We start from the raw sequence: 18,400 nt of genomic DNA, 5'->3' as shown, positions 1-18,400 counted from the left end.
CGCCTGGAGCCCAGCCCCGCTGCCCTGGCCTCCCCATCCAGGCACCTGGGCTCCACTGCGCTTCTGCACGGCCCCTGACTGGCCTTTTCTAACCCTCGAGCTCATGGGGCCTCCTCCCCCTGGAGCCCCTTTGCCGGCCCCCTTGTCCAGGGGTGGGCCCGGCCCCCTCCCCTCCTGGGATGTCCTTTCCCCTCCCCATCACCCGGTGGGGACTCTCCTCAGACCCGGCTCCAGCCTGGCACTGGCTGCCTCTCCGGGCCTTGCGGGCGCTGTCAGGCCGTCCTGGACGCAGTTTTGTGTTTAGACGTCTGCCTCGTCCACCGAGGTGCTTCACAGGGGCCGGGACTACAGCCTGTGGCTGAAGCCCCTGGAGGTTAAAGCTCTCATGAGGCCCCGGCAGAGGGTCTGCAAGGGCGGGTGGTAAACGCCTTGGCAACAGTCACTGGTTTTGCGTTTCTTTTCCTACCGAATCCTCCTCAACCAGTGTTGATTAGGCCCTGCTGTGGGCAGGCCCTGGCCTGGCACGTGGTCCTGTCACAGCGTGGATGCAATTGGTCTCCTCCATTTTTTAAAAAGCTTAACATCAAAGCATAGAGGGTGCAGTAAGTTCCATACTTAAACTTTTAAAATAACTTCAGTGTGTTCTATCATGACAACGTACCCAGGAGTGGTACGTGTGCCAGGACCTCACGGGTAAGAGGGAAGGGCAGCCAGGGGCTGGCTCTGCGGGGCCTGTGCAGACCTGCCGAGCTCGGCCCGTCCGCTCACAGACCCATCGCCCTGCGGGGCACCTGCAGTTACAGGCTCCTACTCGATAAGTTATACTGCAGTGAGAGCGTTCTCCTTTTGCGTAGGTTTCTTAAGAGAACTTCCTACAGGTTCACAAGGTAGGAACAGTTTAAGGCTCTAGATGTTTCCCGAAAGGATTACAAAATATCTGATTCCTTGGTGCAATACCAGCACTAGTATTAATAATTGAAATGGGACTTCCCCGGTGGCGCAGTGGTTAAAGAATCTGCTTGCCAGGGCAGGGGACACGGGTTCGAGCCCTGGTCCGGGAAGATCCCACACGCCACGGAGCAGCTAAGCCCGTGTGTCACAACTACTGAGCCTGTGCTCTAGCGCGCAGCAACGAAGACCCAACTCAGCCAAAAATAAATAAATAAATTTATTTATTTAAAAAAAAAAAAAACTTCAATTATTAGTTCCTCATAAGCTCACCAGCATGGGAAGGACTCTTCTAAACCCTTTCTGTGTTTGCAGACACATGGATGTGCCCACAGACACAGACCACACGAGTTCCCATGTTTCTATGCATAAAACATACTATACTGTACGTGTAACTTTGTAAATAGCACTTTTCTCTTAATAGTGACTTAACGAACGGACGTCACTCTGTACAGAGCGGCTCCAATCACCATCGTGATTATGTGCTGCTTTGTCCACATGTGCACGTTTCCCTGGGAAAATGCTAGATCATCAGGTATTTAGATAACTTAGACAGATTTCCTCCCAGAATTCCTGTATCAGTTTTACCACCATCAGTGTGTAAGACAACCACCGTCCCGCTTGTTTGTCCGTGTGTACTTTGTACTGTCGACCTTTGAGTTTTAACTTTACTTCATCCGACAGGTAAGAAGTATACCCCATCCATCCATTTACCCGATGAGCAGAGACCCCAGTGCCAAGAAAATCAAACAGCCCTTACTGTTTAATAGAGGAGGACCAGCCCTGGTTACAAATAACCCTAATCCTAACCTTCCAATGGGGATTAAATTTTCCTGATTACTAGGGATTTGATCATCTTTTGTGTGTTTCTTAGCCGTTTGTATTTCCTTTCTGTGGATTACCTGTCATATCCCTTATGCATTGTTCTATCACGTTATCTTTTTATTATCATGATGGTTATTGTTGATTTGGTATAATGGACTCATTATTCTGGGCGCTAATCTTTTATTAGTCATGTAAGACGGAAATACTTTCTCCAAGGCTATCCCTGCCTTTGTTTAGTGGTGTCTTTTATCACACAGAAGTCATGCTTGGACTTTGTAAATCTTACCTGTGTTTTTCTTTATAGATTTTATATGTTTCATCTTTAGTAGGAGGCCTTCCCTAATCCAAAATCTGAAACACATTATTCAATACTTTTATCCGTTTCACACTTTATGTTTAGGTATATGTGTGTGAACGGTATAAAGTCAGAATCTATTTTATTTTTCCAAGCAAATATCCGGTTTCTCTTACCTTATGTATTCCATCCTGATTTGAAATGCCACCTTTAGCATAGTAAACTTTCATACATTCATGATTAAACATTTAAAATTTTCACACATTCACGGTTCAATTCCTGGACCCCGTTCTGTCCTGCTGACCTGTTTGTTTCTCTGCCAAGCCACCCAGTTTTAATACTATAGCTTTAAAGTACATATTCATAATGAAAATGCCAAAATTCCCGTTTTCTTTCTCAAAGTTGTTATGGCTCTTCTTGCGCATCTGCTCATTTTTGTGAAAGTTAAATTTAAAATGAGTTGTCAGGTACCAGGAAAAATCTGGGGACCCTGAGTGGAATTCCGTGTGTGAGCCGGGGCGTGTTCTCGTCTGCGGAGGCTGACTGGCCTTGCGTGTGCGCTGGGGCCTCAGCTCCGACAGCTCTGGTGTCTCCCGGGGGTCCTGGGCGTTTCCGGGGGGGCAGGGGCACTGTCTGTGCTGCTGGAGATCACAGCACTTTTGTCCAAACCAGTTAGAGGGGCTGTGAGGAAACACGGGGGGCCCTTGACCGAGGACCCTACGCAAGATGACGGGGAAGGACGGGGCGGGGCAGCGGTTCCCGCAGGGATCGGGCTGGAGGGGGTGTTGGCGTTGTTGCGCTCGGGCGAGGTCAGCAGACCTGCCTAACGTCTGGTTCCTGCCCGCAGGTGCAGGCCGCCGTCATGGGGCTCCTGGCCGCCGTGGCGGCCCTGCTTCTGGGCGCGGCGTCAGGGCAGGAGCTGGACGCGGCGGAGGCGGAGGTGCTGTGCGCCAGCAGCGTCATCACTGCCTTCCTGGCGGCCTGCGCCCTGGGTGAGCAGCCCTCGGGGTCCTGCGCGGGTCGGGGCACCGCTGGGTCTTCACACCCACCTTGACCTGGAGGGCGGCGAGGGGGTCCCTGCCCTCTGCTGGGGCGGAGACACGTCTGTCTGTGACTGGCCACCGGGAGGGCCTGGGCGGGGCCTGGGGCAAGGCAGGTCCTGCGCCCCCTCCCCCGCCGGAGGCCACCACGCTTCACGCTCCTTTTGGAGCCCTTGCGAATATCTGAAGCTCTCTTGTCCCTTACTTTATGTCTCGGCTCCCTGCACGACGGCAGCTCCTCTGAGAGGGGCCTGCGTGTCCTCTTCTACCATCTGCTGTCCCCACCCTGCTCCTGCCACGCTGCCTCAGGCCCCGGGGGGAGCTCACGCGCATCAGCAGGGAGCCCAGTGGCTGCGCAGCTGTTCACCACTCAGCACTCCCCGAGCCTATGTGCCAGCTTCTGTCCCAGAGCCCGGGACACGCTGGGGGCCCAACGCTGCGGGGCCCATCCTAGTTCAGGGTGATCCCTCGGTGCGCGAGCACACGCGTGACTCCAGTCTCGCAGCCTCCCCTGACTCGCTCGCAGTCACGCTGTGTTTGCTTCACACGCTTGTTCACTTGTGTACTGTCCGCTCCTCCACCAACAAGCAAGTGGTGTGAGTGCAGAGCCCGTGGTTCTTTCCACACTTAACCCAGGCACCGGTCAGCTCCCAGGTTTTCTGAATGGACAGTGGTCACACTGGTTCTCTCTGGGCCGTGTCTGTGTGTATCGTGCAAAGGGCACGCAGGTCCAGGAAGAGGGGCAGCCTTGTCAAGTCGACTGTTCACTCGCCTGACCCCCAGCAGGATGCAGCTGGTTATTCGGTGGCTGTGGTTCCTACCAGGCGGCTGCATCCCCATGCAGGAGCCCAGGTCGGGGCAGGGCCAGAGCGCGGAAGCCCAGGAGCAGATTCACAGACCTGCTGCATGCCTGCACGTCTGGGCCAAGGAAGGGCTGAACCTTCTGAGAGAACAGAGCCTAGGAGACACCAAGTCTCCAGAAGGCGGTGCCGCTCCCGGGGGCCATCTTAGCTCCTGTTTTACAGATGAGAAGACTGAGGCCTCAGATGGGGTGCACCTCAGTGGCAAGGACATAGCCGGGATTGTCCCAAGAGGAGGGGGACTCGGGAAGCGTGGCTGGTGGGTCACAGCATGACCTTGGCCTGTCTGAGCCATAAAGCCGGGCGGTGGTGCTGGTGGTTTGTAATAAGTGATCTCAAACTGGTGGTGTCCTCTACGCATCCCTGTGGGATTGTCACCAGACCACCGGCTCAGCCAGGCAGTGTCAATTCACTTACAAATGACATTGCGAAAGAATAAAGTTGCTGGGACCTGGTCACAAAACAGCACAGACTGTGGCCAGCAGCATTGGATGGTACCAACGTGATGACCGTGATTACTTTCAGAGTTACAGAACGCTGAGTCCAGTGTTAAAGCAGCCGTGGCCAAGATGCAAAGTGTCTTCTTAAAGGCCACACAAGATGCTGTTGGATTTTGTCCCAGGCAGTGTGGCATGGGGGGTGGAAGCACGTCACAGTGGCCTCAGAACCGAGTCAGAACAGAAGCAGGTCCTGGGAGGCGTAGCGGCCACGAGGAAGGGCCTCTCAGGTCCAGCAGGGACGTCGCCCTGCACTCGCGGCCACGTGCTGGGCCCTGGCAGCCCCTCGGGCCCCCAGTGCCGTGCTGCCTTCTGTGTGCCGCCCCTTCCCTCCCTCCCTCCCTCCAGGGACCACCTGCACTGCTGCCCCACACTGTGCCAGACCCCACCCTGCCGTCTTCCCCGCAGGCTCTGCCCCTTGGAAACCACGCATGGGCCAGTTGCCCCTGCCCCCCGCCCGGGGCTCCTGCTGCTCAGAGCAGTTTGGGGTCCATCTTCCTGCCAGGAGGGCTGTGAGCATCACACCTGTAGTTCCCAAGGTTGGGAGCCCAGGCACCACCTGCCTGTGTCTCCCCGACGGTTCAGGGAGTCATCAGGGTGCTTGGGCTGCTCCACAGCGTCAAGCCCGCGAGACACAGGGCAGAGTCCAAGCCTTGCACCCCAGTGCAGGGAGGGACCCCGAGAGCGGGCGGCTCCGTGGGTGCAGCGAGCTCCTGGGCGGCCCTGCCACCCGCTCACCAGGCACCTGTCCCCTCCCCCTGCAGGGACGTTGATGGTCTGCATAGTGATCGGCGCTCGAAAGCTCGGGGTCAACCCGGACAACATCGCGACGCCCATCGCGGCCAGCCTGGGAGACCTCATCACCTTGTCCATCCTGGCTTTCGTCAGCAGCTTCTTCCACAAACACAGAGGTAGGGCCCGAGGCTGGGGTCTGTCCTTTCATAGGCGAGGCCTGGGGTCACTGGGCAGATGGGGGTCGTCCCCCAGGTGCCACCGGCTTTTCCAGTGCACCATGGGGACAAGTGTCTCCGGGCAGCAGATGTACAGGTTGTCAGTGCCCACCTCTGACAGAGGTTGGTCTGGGTGCTTCAGCACCTCCTCGCGGGGGGGCACAGTTCACGCCGGACACACACCAGCTGCCCGAGAGGTGACTCCAGGCAGGAGTATCACAGCCAAGGAGGCAGAAGCCAGGCTCCTCAGAAGGTGGCCTGTGACGTGGTCAGCCGCCGACGGGGCGTTTGCACACGTTCTGGGAACAAGACCTTGTGGCCACCGCCCCCGCCCCCGCCCCCACCCCGACGTCGCCCAGGTCCGCCTGGGGACACAGCTTGGCTCGCACCCTGGCCGCTGTGGACACACGGCAGCGCCTTGCCGGCGGCTCCCTCACTGCATTTGCACAGCTGAGCACCTGCTCCAAGTGTCCCGTCTGTGGCCTCCCACCTGGTGTGCCCCCCCCCCCCGGATGGCTGCACGCCTGTCCAGATCTAGCAGATGTCAGTTCTGAGTGCGGTCACGGCTTCATGGGTGGAGTGGACAGCAATGAAGCTTAAACGTGGGGCATGGTGGGCCCGTGGACCCAGAGGTTTAAGGAATTGCCGGTTTTGACATGTGGGCAACAGAAGTGGCCCGGGAAACGCTCCCAGTGAGGGTGGCACAGCTCCGCGAGCTCCAGCCATCCAGGAAAGGCCTGCAGCAACAGGAAGGGATGGTTTGGGAAGATGCTGGAAGTTCACGAAGTGGAGGTGAAGATCTAACAGTAAGATGCCCTAATTTTATTCTTCAAACACTCTGAATTTCAAAGATTTGTGCACGGACTAGTTATGGAATCTGATTTGCAAAGTAATTTTGAGTTACCGGCCTCCCCGGACCCTCCTCCCTTTTGCACCCAGCCCCATGCCTCCACACACACCCTGGATGTCAAGTCCTGTTGGGTCACCCATCCCTGCAGTGAGACACTGGGTTATCTCGGGGGTCCCAGCTGGGCAGCAGTCAGGTGGGTCCTCGCTGACGAGGGTGAGCCTGCGGCCACTGCACCTATGCTGTCACCAGGGAGACGGCCACAGCGGCTGGGAGGCTACGGCCCTGAGCGGTGACGCTCCCAGCTGCCGCGTCCAGGCTAGCAGATACCTGCCGAGGCTCTGGGCCCATCTCTTGCCCAGGACGCTCAGGGCACAAGGATGGCCACACATGTTTCCTGCGGAAAAGGGCAGGGGCCCCAGGCCAGGCCCGCGCGCTGGGTGGGGGGCCTCCGCTCTGGGCGTGGCCGGGGTTGGCGGGCGCTTCTCCACAAGGCTGGTGAGTCACCATGTGTGCGGGTAAGAGGCGGGCGGGTGAGTGGCCACACGTGCCCCGTGCGTTGGGCTCCAGCAGGGGCCCAGGTTCCTGAGGGCTGATCCAGGCTAAGGTCCGTCCTCGTGGCTCCTACCGCCTGGAGCAGGTGACACAGGGACACGAGCCCCTGTGAGAACGTGGGTGCCGAAGGGTCCCCCCCCTGGGGTGGCCTCAGCAAGAGCAGGGCCAGCATTGCTGCCCACGGACGTGTCCTGCTCGGCCACCTCCTCCCAGGCCGTCCGAGCGGGTCGGTGAGAGCAGGAGAGTTGGGTACACGAAGTGCCGAGCGCGGCACTGGCCACGGTCACGACCCCGTAAACGGAGCCGTGAATAGCAAGGCCAGGCTGAGAGCAGGCCAAGGAGGGCACGTGTGTCGGGAGAGCCGCAGGGGCATCAGCGAAGCAAAGGCAGGTGCGGCGGGGATCGAGGTGGACAGGAGCCCCTCAGCCGCATGACGGGAGGTGCAGGGGACGGGAGCTGTTCCTCAGGCCTCTGGGGCCCTGAGTCCCCACACACCTGTCACCTCCGCCACCCAGGCCACAGCCTGGGCCCCACCCTGAGCCCCACCCTGAGCTCCAGCCCCACGGCCCACGCGCCCCCTCTCTTCCCCCCAGACAGTCGCTATCTGACGCCGCTGGTCTGCATCGGCTTCACGGCCCTGACCCCCCTGTGCATCCTCATCGCCAAGCAGAACCCGCCCGTCGTGAAGATCTTGAAGTTCGGGTGGTTCCCCATCGTCCTGGCGATGCTCGTCAGCAGGTGCGTGGGTGGCGACGCCTTGGGATCCGGGTGGGGTGAGCCGTGGCCTCGGGCGCCTCCACCACGCTCTTCGCTCCTCATTTCCCCCAAGAACCCTGGACCTGGTGTATTGTGAGGGGCAGCCCTGTTCACAGGAGACAAGCACCCACCACGGCCCCGCTCCCCCACTGCGCTGGCCTGGCCCCGCTGAGCTGGCCTCACGGCCACAGCTCTGTGAAGGCCATTCCCGCAGCCCAGCCACTGGTGAGACCTACAGGGCTGAAGGATCAGTGCTCCGGGGCCCTGGGCCCTCCAGCCTCATCCTTGGGGGCCCTTTCTGCTTGTGGACCCTGACGGGGGCCACCCCAGCTCTTTCCCATGTGCTCCCCTGAGTGACTCGGGGAGCGGAGGCTGTGGCCGAGATGTCTTTGCTTCCAGAAGTTCGTGGACTCCAGGCCTTCACTGAACCCCAGGGTTGGTGGGGCCAGGTGCTGAGCAGCTTCGGGGAGCAGGGGTGGGAGACGTCACATGGGCCCCTCTTCCTGCTGAGCGCACCTCAGGGCTGTCACGTGGCAGGGCCCAGCCAGCTAAGTGGCCTCGGAAAGGGTCTGGTGGGGCCTTCTGCAACAGCTGAGACTCAGAGCAGAGGTGGGAGCCACGTGCGGCATCAGGGGACACGGGAGACCAGCTTGGCCACCCCGGATGTTTTGGGCGGGTGACAGGCTGACACGGCGGTCTGCGTGGTGAGGGCTGGCCAGCGTCCACTCTAATCGTTTGCCATCTCCCCCCCCCCCCGCAGTTTCGGGGGGCTCATCTTGAACAAGACCATCTCCAAGCAGCAGTTCCGAGGCATGGCCGTATTTGCCCCCATCATTTGTGGTAGGTACTGGGTCCCGTCACCTGGCTTCTGGGTGGTGGGGCCAGAAGAGCAGCTATCTCGGAGGTCCGGGCCCAGCCCCGGGAGGCTGCTGTAGCCCCCGCTCCTGCAGGTCACACCTGCCCTCACGGGCCCCCAGGACCAGAGCTGATCCCAGAGCCTTGAAGGCTTTAACCCGGGATCTGCTGGCACCTGGGGCCAAGTGTGGCTTCAGAACCGGGGTGTGGGCCTTTCGTGGCTTTCCTTTCATTTTAACTTAGACTCACTGATGACACTTAAAACTCAAGCATTTACACAGAGAAACCAGGATTCCTGTCTTCTCCTTAAAACGCAAGGCGTGACAACACTGGTTCACGGTGGGGTGGGCAGGAATCAGCTTGCCTCAATCTCCTCCATCCCCTGGGTCTCCTCCGGACCCTCCACTGGTTCACCTTCCAGGCTTAACTCTGGGCATTTAGCCCCACTTGTGTCTGGTTTCCGGTAAGGCTCTGTAAGTGGGGCCGGCTGGTCTGAGAGGACCGAGTGTGACAACCCACTGCCCAGGCCATCTGCACAGTGTCCTGTACGTGCCAGGCCTGCACCCAGCCGAGTCCACAGGGCCTCTCCCAGTGCCAGGCCGGCCACTGACAAGGACAGCAGCAGCTGGCCCAGAGGCCACAGGCCTAGAGAGTCCCCTGGGGTCCTCTGCTCGGTGTCTGTAGGGGCTGAGTGAGCACCGCGAATGACTTGCGCAGGGAGGCGAGGTGGGCGGTGGGGAGCAGTGCAGGGCCGGCTCCTGGGCGACCCGCGTGGTGGCTGGCCGGTTGCGGGCTGGCGGGAACGGAGCCCCAGGGAGACAGGAACCTGGATTAAGGGCCTAATGTGGAAAGGCCGCCAATTTATTTTTTCCTTTTTGTTTTTATAAATCATCGTGGGCTAAGCAAAATAGATCTGCAGTCACCCTCTGCCCATGGCCATTCTTTGCATCCTCTGGAGCAGCTGGGGCACATCTGGCCCAGTTAGGGGTCATCCTCCATAGGGGTGAGGCAGTGGGCCACCCAACCGCCCTCTAAAGGGGACAGTTGCCAGGGGCAGGCCCCGCTCTCTGCCTGGAGGGGTTCCGAGGGGCCTTTGTCACTGGGGCCTGGGGCCCCAGCAGAGCTGGCCACGGTCAGCTCCCCAGGACGCCAAGAGCCCCCCCCCCCGCCAATGAGCCCCAGCTCGGCTGCCACACAACCCTCCCTCCCCTCACTCTCGGCCCTCTTTCCTCTCCTTCCCGCCTTGAGGTGAAAAGTTCCTTCCTTGAGTGGCTTCCTGAGACCTCCCCACCCACTTCCCTCCCTCCCTCCCCCATCACACCTCCTTCTCCTTAAGAGCTGCCAGCTGTCAAGGTGATGCAGCTATTACCTTGATACCTGGTGCCAGACACGAGATCTGTGGGCAAGTGGGAGGGAAAGAAAAGAAATCAAGGGCTGAACCAGTCAAGGAAGGCTTCCTGGAGGAGCTGGACTTAAAATAAGGGATAGAACTCAGAGACTGGTATAAAAAAGGAGAAACCAGATTCTTTCTCTTTGCAGGTGTTGGTGGCAACCTGGTGGCCATTCAGACCAGCCGGATCTCCACGTACCTGCACCTGTGGAGCACACCTGGGGTCCTGCCCCTCTGGATGAAAAAGCGCTGGCCTAACCCCCGCTCCACGTTCTGCAGCTCAGGTGGGTCTGGGGTCTTCCAGAGGCCACGTGGCCGTTTCTTTAAGAATCTGGTGTCTGTGGCAGCAGACCCCTCAGCCCAGCCCCGACGTGCCAACGTGGCCTTCACGGGTCCGTTTGCTCAGCCAGAGGCACACCGACCATCTCCAGGTACTGTGAGAGATGGAGGAGCCGATCCTACCCCTGGGGACAGACACGCTCCAGCAGAGCAGACGCACACGGGATTCCAAGTCGTGCTGTGCGCAGAAGGGCCTCGGAAAGGCTGGCGGGAGGCATCCCTGCTGAGGACGAGCGGGGGCGGGGGGCTGGGGCGAGGCCCCGAGGGGCAGGCGCTGGTCCTGCTGGGCCTGAAGGTTGAGGAAGGACCACAGAGTCTGTTCTGAGAACTGGGAACCCAATGCCGTGTCGTGTCTTTTGTTACTTTTCAAGTCCTATTCCTCTGCCCCCGCCTGGCCAGGAGGGAGGGGGCCTGGCTACCCCCCCAAACTCCAGCCTCTCACCTCCAGGGCCAGGACGGGACGGGGAGGGCTCGTGCCGAGTTGTCTTCCAGGGCCACTGACCGTTCGCGTTCTGACTCCCCAGCATCTGGTCTGGGATGCAAGGCAGCAGCTCAGGGACCTCACCTCGTGCTGCTCCCTGGGCCGCGGAGCCCTGGCCAGCCCGCCTCGTCCCTCCACCTTGCAGAATCTTATGTTCGTTTCATATGACGTCCAGGGCTGTTGGATGAGTGGTGAGAGGGACAGGAAGTGTGTCTGCCTCACCTTGTCTAAAGTGGGGAGTCCCCGTATATTTTCTGACTTGTCATCTGTATATAGAAAGGCTCTTTACCCTGTACTGCATGTATTTCAGCGTGCACCTGTCTTAGAGTCACAGACTGGGGGCTTATAAACAACACGTTTCTCACAGCTCTGGAGGCTGGACATCCAAGGTCAGGGCACCAGCACTGGTGAGGCCCGGCCTCCTGATCCACAGACAGGGAAGAAGGGGGTGAGGGAGGTCTTCGGGGGCCCTTCGCTCATGGCGGCACCTGAGCACCTCCTGACACCATCATTGGGGGTCAGGTCACAACTTATGGATTTGGGGGGAAAGCAGGTATTCAGTCTGTAGCAGCACATATTTTACTGAATTCTCGCTGTTTAGTCTTTCTGTAGATTTTCTTGAGTTTTAATGCCGGCTGCCAATAGTAATAACTATTTTGCTCTTGCCTTTGTAAGTTTTTAAAAAAATTCATCTTTTTCAAGTTAGCCCTCATCTGAATTTTCACCATGAACGTTCTGTTGCTCTTGTGCGTCCTCACCCTCTCGCTACAAGTTATCTTACGGTAGACTTTGTAGTTACGTTTGATTTGTCCTCCTTTTCTTTCTTTAGCTGATGAAACGCTTTCTGGTTAACTCAGAAGGAAACGGAGACGGACTTCTCACTGCAGTTCCTCATTTCTGCCTGAGAAGCTGTCGTGTCCCCACGGGTGGTTTCACGGCGGTTGTAAACTGTGAAATCCCATTTCGCGCAGCGTCTCAAACCCATGAGCACAGACACTGAGGAGAGTGTGCTGACGGGCGTCCCCAGGTCCTGCGTGAGGGAGGGGCTGCCCACGCCGGAGCCTTCGGCGCCCCGAAGCCCTGCACGTCCTCCTTCCTCCACCCGGGGCCTCGGCGTCCCACCGCCACTCCCCACCACTTGAGCCCGGTCAGCCTTCCGCCTAGTACCCGTCAGGTTTAGAAATGACTTTTGTTTCTGCTACTTGATGCTGGTTTTTCTCTCTTCCCTACGACGTCAGCTCCCAAGGGAATGACAGGCCTCATCCCCATCGCTAGACACGCTGCACACGCAGCTGCTCCGTAAGCACAGGCAGCAGGATGAGGGGCCGTGGGCGCCTCACTGCCAGCAGCTCACGCTGCCTCCCCTGCTCTGTTTCTTCCAGAAATCAACTCCACGTCAGCCCGCGTCCTGCTCTTCCTGGTGGTTCCAGGCCACCTGATCTTCTTCTCCATCATCTACCTGGTGGAAGGCCAGTCAGTCCCAAACGACAAAACCTTCGTGGGGCTCTACCTGCTGGCGGGCCTGGTCCAGGTAACGATGGCCCCTGGGGTCCCATCCTGGGAGAGGTCCCTGGACACGCAAGACACAGTCCCCACCTTCTGAAGTCCAGTCAGTCCATCCAAGCCCAAGGGCGTGATTAAGACGCACTGCTACAGGCACGTGTGGACTTCAGTCAGGCCGTTTTCCGAGACTCTAGCTGGGAGGGCTGGGGCCTCTGCAGGGTAATGGTGGGCTCCGGTGGGCACTCCCATGAGGGTGGCGTCAGCGTGTCCGTGACCCTGAAGGACAGGCTGGGGAGCCTGGGAGACTGTCCAGAGCAGTGGCTGCGGGAACCTGGGACCTGACCAGGGCTTGAGGTGCCTCCGCGAAGGGCCAGCTGTCCGGAGCTGCCCCGGGCGGGCCTCCGGGAAGTCCGTCTGTGTCTCCGAGGCGGTGCTCGGCCTCCGAGCTGCGCAGCACACCTGAGAGGAGCCCAGGGAGGGCCTGGGGTGGATGTGTCCACCGTGGTGTCTGCTCTTGCGATCTGCTGGTTTCTTGGTGACACGGGCTTTCTCCTCGGCCATCATCACCTTGTGTCTGCTCACCTCGTGACAGGTGACGATCCTGCTGTACCTGGCGGAAGCGACGGTTCGGCTGACGTGGAACCGGGCCCTGGACCCGGATGACCACTGCATCCCCTACCTCACGGGGCTGGGGGACCTCCTCGGGACCAGCCTCCTGGCACTCTGCTTCCTCGCCCACTGGCTACTGAGGAGCGAAACGGCGCTGGATGGCACCCCAGAACCAGCATCTGGACCTTCCTAAGGAGCCCAGGAGAACCTTCCCTCATGCCCATGGAAACAGGGTATGGTTTCTTCCCAGCCGGACCCCCAGAGAGGCTGACCCTGGCCTCTTCCAGTCAGTCAGCCGAGGACGCGCACACACTCTGGAGCTGCTGCTGCCTGAGGTCAGGAGCGCTTGCCGGCGAGGGTGCATGCCCGTGTGGAGGGGAGGGCAGGGCGCTACGGCCTGAAGATGCTGAACCAAGAGGCTACCTGTGCACTTTGCGGGGGCGGGGGGGCACTGTCTGGAGCCCACGCAGCCGAAGGACACCCTCTGTCCCCGAGCTCGGGACGCTGAGCCTGGCTTCAGGGCTGTCGTCGCTCAGCCCTTCCCAGGACAGGGCCAGGCCGTGCCCACCCCCTCTTCTGCTCCCAGCATTCCTGTCAGTGCTTGCTCTTTCATTAGAACAAATCTCTGCTTATTTTAACGATCAGAGGAGTGTAAAATAAAACTGGAACCCCAGTTGCACCCCGAGGTGAGTGTGGGGTCAGTCCCAATACAAAGAAAGACAGGACGGGGAATCAGCAAGCTGGACGGTGGGTTATTACTACGGATCAAAGGAAAAATGTCAACTTTCCACGTGCAGCTGTACAAAAACTTTTAATTCATTCACTCACATGAGGAGTTGGGCCCAATGCCAGCAGGGACCTCAGTGCCCAGGAAACGGAAGTCCTGAGCACCTCAGGGGGACACCCACTGGGGGTGTGCGGGACAGAGGTCCAGCCGCACGGCCCGGACTCCCCTCCCGCAGGACAGGAGGCCGCCGGGCCTGGCTCCTCGTGGAGGGGCCACTGGATGACCCGGGGCTTCGGGGAGCACCATCTAGAGATGGAAACACCCCCTCCCCCATGCAGGACACAGAGGAGTCACGGTAGAAATCAGAACCAGAAGCCCAAAAACTCAAGAGAGACAAACAGAATGGGCAGAGTTGGGATGATTCCCAAGCCTGAGAATCAAAACAAACAAACAGCATCTGAACAAAAACAAACACTTCGAAAGGCACAAGGCAAAACACCGTTTCTGAGAGCCCGTGTCCGGCCCACTGACTGACTTGTCTCCTTCTGCAGGACAGACCTCGCTCCGTGAAAACACACGGTCACCCTCAACAATGCATACACCTCCGTGCTCAGAACGTGGCTGTACAAACCGCTGTCCAATTGCCATTAGATGTTACTACCCAAATACAGAACTCAAATTCATCACTTTAAAGGTTTAACTCCATATTTGGTCTGTGTAGGGGCTGCGACAGGGCCCGGGGGCCTCGTCACCCGTCACGTTCCCCTGACACCAGGCCACCTGGGCCACTAGACCCGGTGCCACCCCAGCTCAACCGCAACCCCCACCGAGGGCGGGGACAGCCTGTTCGCGCTCAGCCAGACGCTGCGCCCAGTGCTGAAGCCCATCAGAGGCCACCGCGGAGGCTCCGTCCTCTTCCCTAGGCACGCAGCAAGCCCAGGCGGATGCAGGCTGCGTGCACAGCCGAGCCGGGAAAAGGCACGCTCTGCCCTGAGAGGATGGTACGGCCCCAAACAGCTCCCTGATAAACGTAAGAAAAACACTTGCGAAAATGTACCCAAAGTCTCTGAAGAACGAGGCCAGCCTTCCAAGTGGCGCCCTCGGCCCAGGCAGAGCTGGTTTCACTGCAGGGCCCACAGGCCGACCGTGCTGCCCGAGCTCCACATGTCCTCGGGCCCAGTGGCCCCTCCAGCTGCAGGGAGCACCTCCTGCGAAACCAAGCACAGTGGTGAGCTCGGCAACCGCAGCACAGCGCAGGCCCACACGCGCCCCTGGCCTCCCTTAGTTGAAAACGCTCGTTTTCCCCCTATTTTAAGCATATATTCCTTGAAGGAAAACATTTTAGTATCAACAAAACTAAGCACTAAGCAAAGGTGAACTCAGTCCTCTGCGTTTCCTCAGAGATGAGACTGTCCTTCCTGACCTTTGACCCTCCCCACTCGCTCTGGGAGCACCCCCCACTCCCAGTCACGGTCACAAGCTGCCGTCCACGGCATCAGTGCAGACGGGCTCCAGCCACGTGGCCGCACCACCACCACCCAGCCTGCCACCAGGGAACAGCGACCCCCTGCTCACTTGTACACGACCCTGAGATGAGGAACGCCCGACGGATGGAGGGGACGGCCGTGAGGCCGTCCAGACGCTGCGACCGCACGCCCTCCAGTTCACCCCCACCCCGCGCTCCGTTCAACATTCACTTCTAACATTACGGAAAATGTCGAACAGCCCAATTCGAATATAAGAAAACCAAAATTACTGTTTGTTTCTTACATACACGTTTGAAATTGGATAAGCTACATCATTATTTTATACCCAAATCTCAATTATCTACTGCCACTCATACTCAGCTTAGCCTATTTCCCCACAGGCTAAAATCTGGCCCGCCCAACTTCCACAATTCTAAACGTATGACCCTTGAAGACCGTATTAAATTCCACCCCATCTACCATGACGAGTGAATCCCAGCTGTACGCTCCACCTTTTATGTCTCGATCCCTTAGCCACCTCTTCCACAAAGTGGAAAAACACACTGGCAACCCACCCAGCGAGTCCCATGCAAGGCCACCTCAGGGAGACACCTCTGGAAGCCGGAAGCTTCACGAGTCTCAACAAACCCAAAGAGCAAAGAGGCATCCAGACCTGGAGGACGTAGACGGGCATGACAGCAAGCAGGGGTTGGGAGACAGGAGGCTGCGGGCCGGGCGCCAACGGGAAGACCATGTGCCCTGAGGGGTCATCCTGGGAAGGCAACCGCACACGGCTCAGTCACCTTGGCCCGAGGAGTCCCGCTACCTTGAGACGCAGCAGAACCAGCGCACCCGCCTTCCAGGGGCGGCCTGAGGCCCAGCAGTGACCGGAGCCCTCCCCCAAGCCCAGCTCAAGGCCCAGCTGCATGGCCCCGCGGCCCGAGAGCCGAGTACACAGAGGTGCTCAAAGAGGCTGGGTCAGAGCCATACATCCTCAGCGTTTAAACCTCCTCTCTCCCAAAACCCTTCCAAATCATCTTCCAGCCCCTGGAAAGCGAGGCTGAAGGTGACAGTGTCCCCAGAGCCACGGAGGTGGGAGCAGCCGCAGCTGCAGGTCCCCAATGGCCCAGGCGCAGCCCAAGAGGTGGCCAGACCTGCCCTGAGCGCCTCAGTGCGGCAGAGAAAATAAGAGAGAAACAAGCTCAGCACCATTTCCACACAGGCCACCTCCTCCGGGTGCATCCTGGCACAGGATGAGCACGCTGCCTTCACCCGGCCCCGTGAGGACAGAAGCCAAGTCCTGGGACCCGGCAGCACAAGGAGCCAGACGCACTGCCAGTTGTCTGCGGTGTGGCTACAGGACCTCAGGCAGGAGCGGGATGGAGTGCAGAGGGCAGGTTGCAGGGGAGCTGGACACGGGGAATGCGTGGGGAGTGACGGACAGGAGGGATGCAGGATGGGGCAGGACAGCTCACGGGCTCTTACCTGCAGCAGCTGGACCTGGACGCACGGCAGAGCCACACCGGGCACTGCGAGGCTGCCCCACAGCCAGGCTCCCGGGCCGGCAGGGACGTCACCTTCTCCTGTGCTCAGTGCGGGCCCCGCGGCTCCTGAAACACACAACGCCCCCAGACTCACAGCTGCTCAGCCAGAGGGAAGAGGCCGAGACCAGGCCTCCGCTTAGAAGCTGAGCAAGGCTCTCGTGTCTTCCGCACAGACGGCTCAGGCCACACCATCCTCAAGGGTGGATTCCTCTTCACCCTCGAAGCCTGGGGCACGCGGGGTCCCTGACACACGGAGCATGACCAAGCTCACGGAAAAAGAAGGGAGGGAAGCCGGCTGCGTCCCCCCCGCGCCCCGCTGCCGGCACCTCAGCACCTGCTAAATGGCTCTGTCCAGCTTCCTTCGCAAAAATCATCACTTTCCTGGTTTCATAACAACATGCTTTTTAAAACAATTAAGCACAAAGAAGAAAGAAAATATCCTAACACCCAGAAATGGTTTTTCTGACACAGGAACCCTGGATTCAAGCCTGGTTCCACCACCAACTCTCCCTGACCCTGGACAGGTGAGCTGAGCTCTGGCCTGGGGCTCCCACTGCAGAGTGTGGGGAGGATAGACCACGTGGATGTGCTCAGGGTGCAGGACCGAGCCCAGCGCAGAGCGAGCACCCAGGGGTGGAGGCGCTGTCACTGCTGGGCAGACACAGGCATGGAACGGCCTCACAAAGACAACCTTACGGTGAGCAGCATAGCGGCATACAAGCTCACTTAATAGAAGCACCCAATTAAATGTTGAATTAAGCAACGCCAAAAGAACAAATGAGGCTGAAAGACTTGCTACTTCCAGAAAACATGTCTTCAGGAAAACACCTAATTGACCTCAAGTCAAAGATGAAAAGCACGAGAGGCTGGCCAGCTATTTAGGTTCTGTCTCCCTTCTGCCGGGCACGGTTGGCTCTGCTGCCCGACGAGCCAGCCTGCGGGCCCCATCCCCGGGGTCTCACTGCCGACCCCCCTCCATGTATGTCCTCTGGGTCCAGCCCCCGTTCTCCGCCTGCCCCAGGAGCCTGACGCCCCTGCTGCTCCCAGCAGGACTCACTCCCTCCCCTTCAACAGGGAGGAATTCGATGTCCCCCCTGTCCTCCTGGGGCCTGTGCTGTTCCAGCCACCTCTGGAATTTTACCTGAATCATCGTTATGCTTTGAAGCCTTTTATCACCCTCAGATATTTCCCCGCAATACACATCTGTACATAAATTGAAATTTTACTTATTTTTAAAGTTTTCTTAAATATATTTTCTAGAAGTGAACATTCTTCACCTGAAAAAGTGAGTTACCATTGCAATTATCAGAGACGCAAACCCAGTCAAAATAAGACATTAAACTTTGATAATTATAAAATATTAAAAGGAAAATTACACTGAAAAACGCATCCAGAGGAGTGCACTGCCGGCCTGCTCCCAGGTGGCTCGTGTCTGCCTGAGCACTGAGACTGGTAAACATACATTGTTGCCAATTAAAAAAATGTCTTAATAAAATGCTCGTGTGCTTTAGTTTCATCCCAACTATTCAGCTGAAAATTCAGCTCATTTATGTTGGACGAAGCCCATGTAACACGGTCAGCCTTACTCTGCTGAAGGGTCCGACTTCGTTCTTCAATCCAAATGAACGCACCAAGACATGCTTCAAGGAATATCATGAAACCACCATGGAGCTAAATTGAGGCAGGCACCAGATAATGCATCTTTTGAAGTCAGTTTTACAAGTAGGCAAGATTTAAATGATGTATATCTAATATTCATCGTGTAGTCATACAGCATAAAGATGAGGTGAACCTGAGCCATTTCTCCTTATTTACGCTGCAGTGACTCAGTGCCAGCTGTGTGGGTCGCGCTCTAAGTTATCTGTGAAACGAGAGCTATGATCAAAGCTTTGCTTTCATTCATGAATGTGGGC

At 58.2% G+C, this 18,400-nt stretch overlaps 2 protein-coding genes across 15 annotated transcripts in view; one reads left to right on the top strand and one right to left on the bottom strand.

Annotated features, from left to right (window-relative positions):
- The window catches only part of SLC41A3 (solute carrier family 41 member 3), a 65,981-nt gene extending 52,007 nt beyond the window's left edge, over nt 1-13,974 (top strand). For 3 of the 7 annotated variants that reach the window (XM_033865597.2, XM_033865598.2, XM_033865596.2), the window contains exons 5-9: nt 2,916-3,060; nt 5,230-5,376; nt 7,411-7,555; nt 8,334-8,413; nt 9,968-10,482. In XM_033865597.2, the coding sequence (XP_033721488.1) occupies nt 2,916-3,060; nt 5,230-5,376; nt 7,411-7,555; nt 8,334-8,413; nt 9,968-10,482 (1,032 nt within the window). Of the gene's footprint in view, nt 1-2,915; nt 3,061-4,568; nt 5,377-7,410; nt 7,556-8,333; nt 8,414-9,967; nt 10,483-12,020; nt 12,170-12,733 lie in introns of those variants that run through there. The other 4 variants (XM_033865599.2, XM_033865600.2, XM_033865595.2 and 1 more) reach the window with 3 other exon arrangements.
- The window catches only part of ZXDC (ZXD family zinc finger C), a 40,451-nt gene continuing 23,199 nt past the window's right edge, over nt 1,149-18,400 (bottom strand). For 2 of the 8 annotated variants that reach the window (XM_073787800.1, XM_073787799.1), the window contains exon 9: nt 16,429-16,553. Coding sequence is in view for 6 of the 8 variants with exons in the window: in XM_033865587.2 (XP_033721478.1) it covers nt 15,922-16,553 (632 nt within the window). In the remaining 2 variants the exon portion in view is untranslated. Of the gene's footprint in view, nt 12,752-13,545; nt 16,554-18,400 lie in introns of those variants that run through there. The other 6 variants (XM_033865590.2, XM_033865588.2, XM_033865589.2 and 3 more) reach the window with 6 other exon arrangements.

Source organism: Tursiops truncatus, chromosome 10 (genome assembly GCF_011762595.2).
Source record: "Tursiops truncatus isolate mTurTru1 chromosome 10, mTurTru1.mat.Y, whole genome shotgun sequence".
In the NCBI taxonomy this organism is placed as follows: Eukaryota; Metazoa; Chordata; class Mammalia; order Artiodactyla; family Delphinidae; genus Tursiops; species Tursiops truncatus.
Note: the sequence above shows the minus strand (reverse complement) of the source record. Positions and strands in the feature narration are given on the sequence as shown.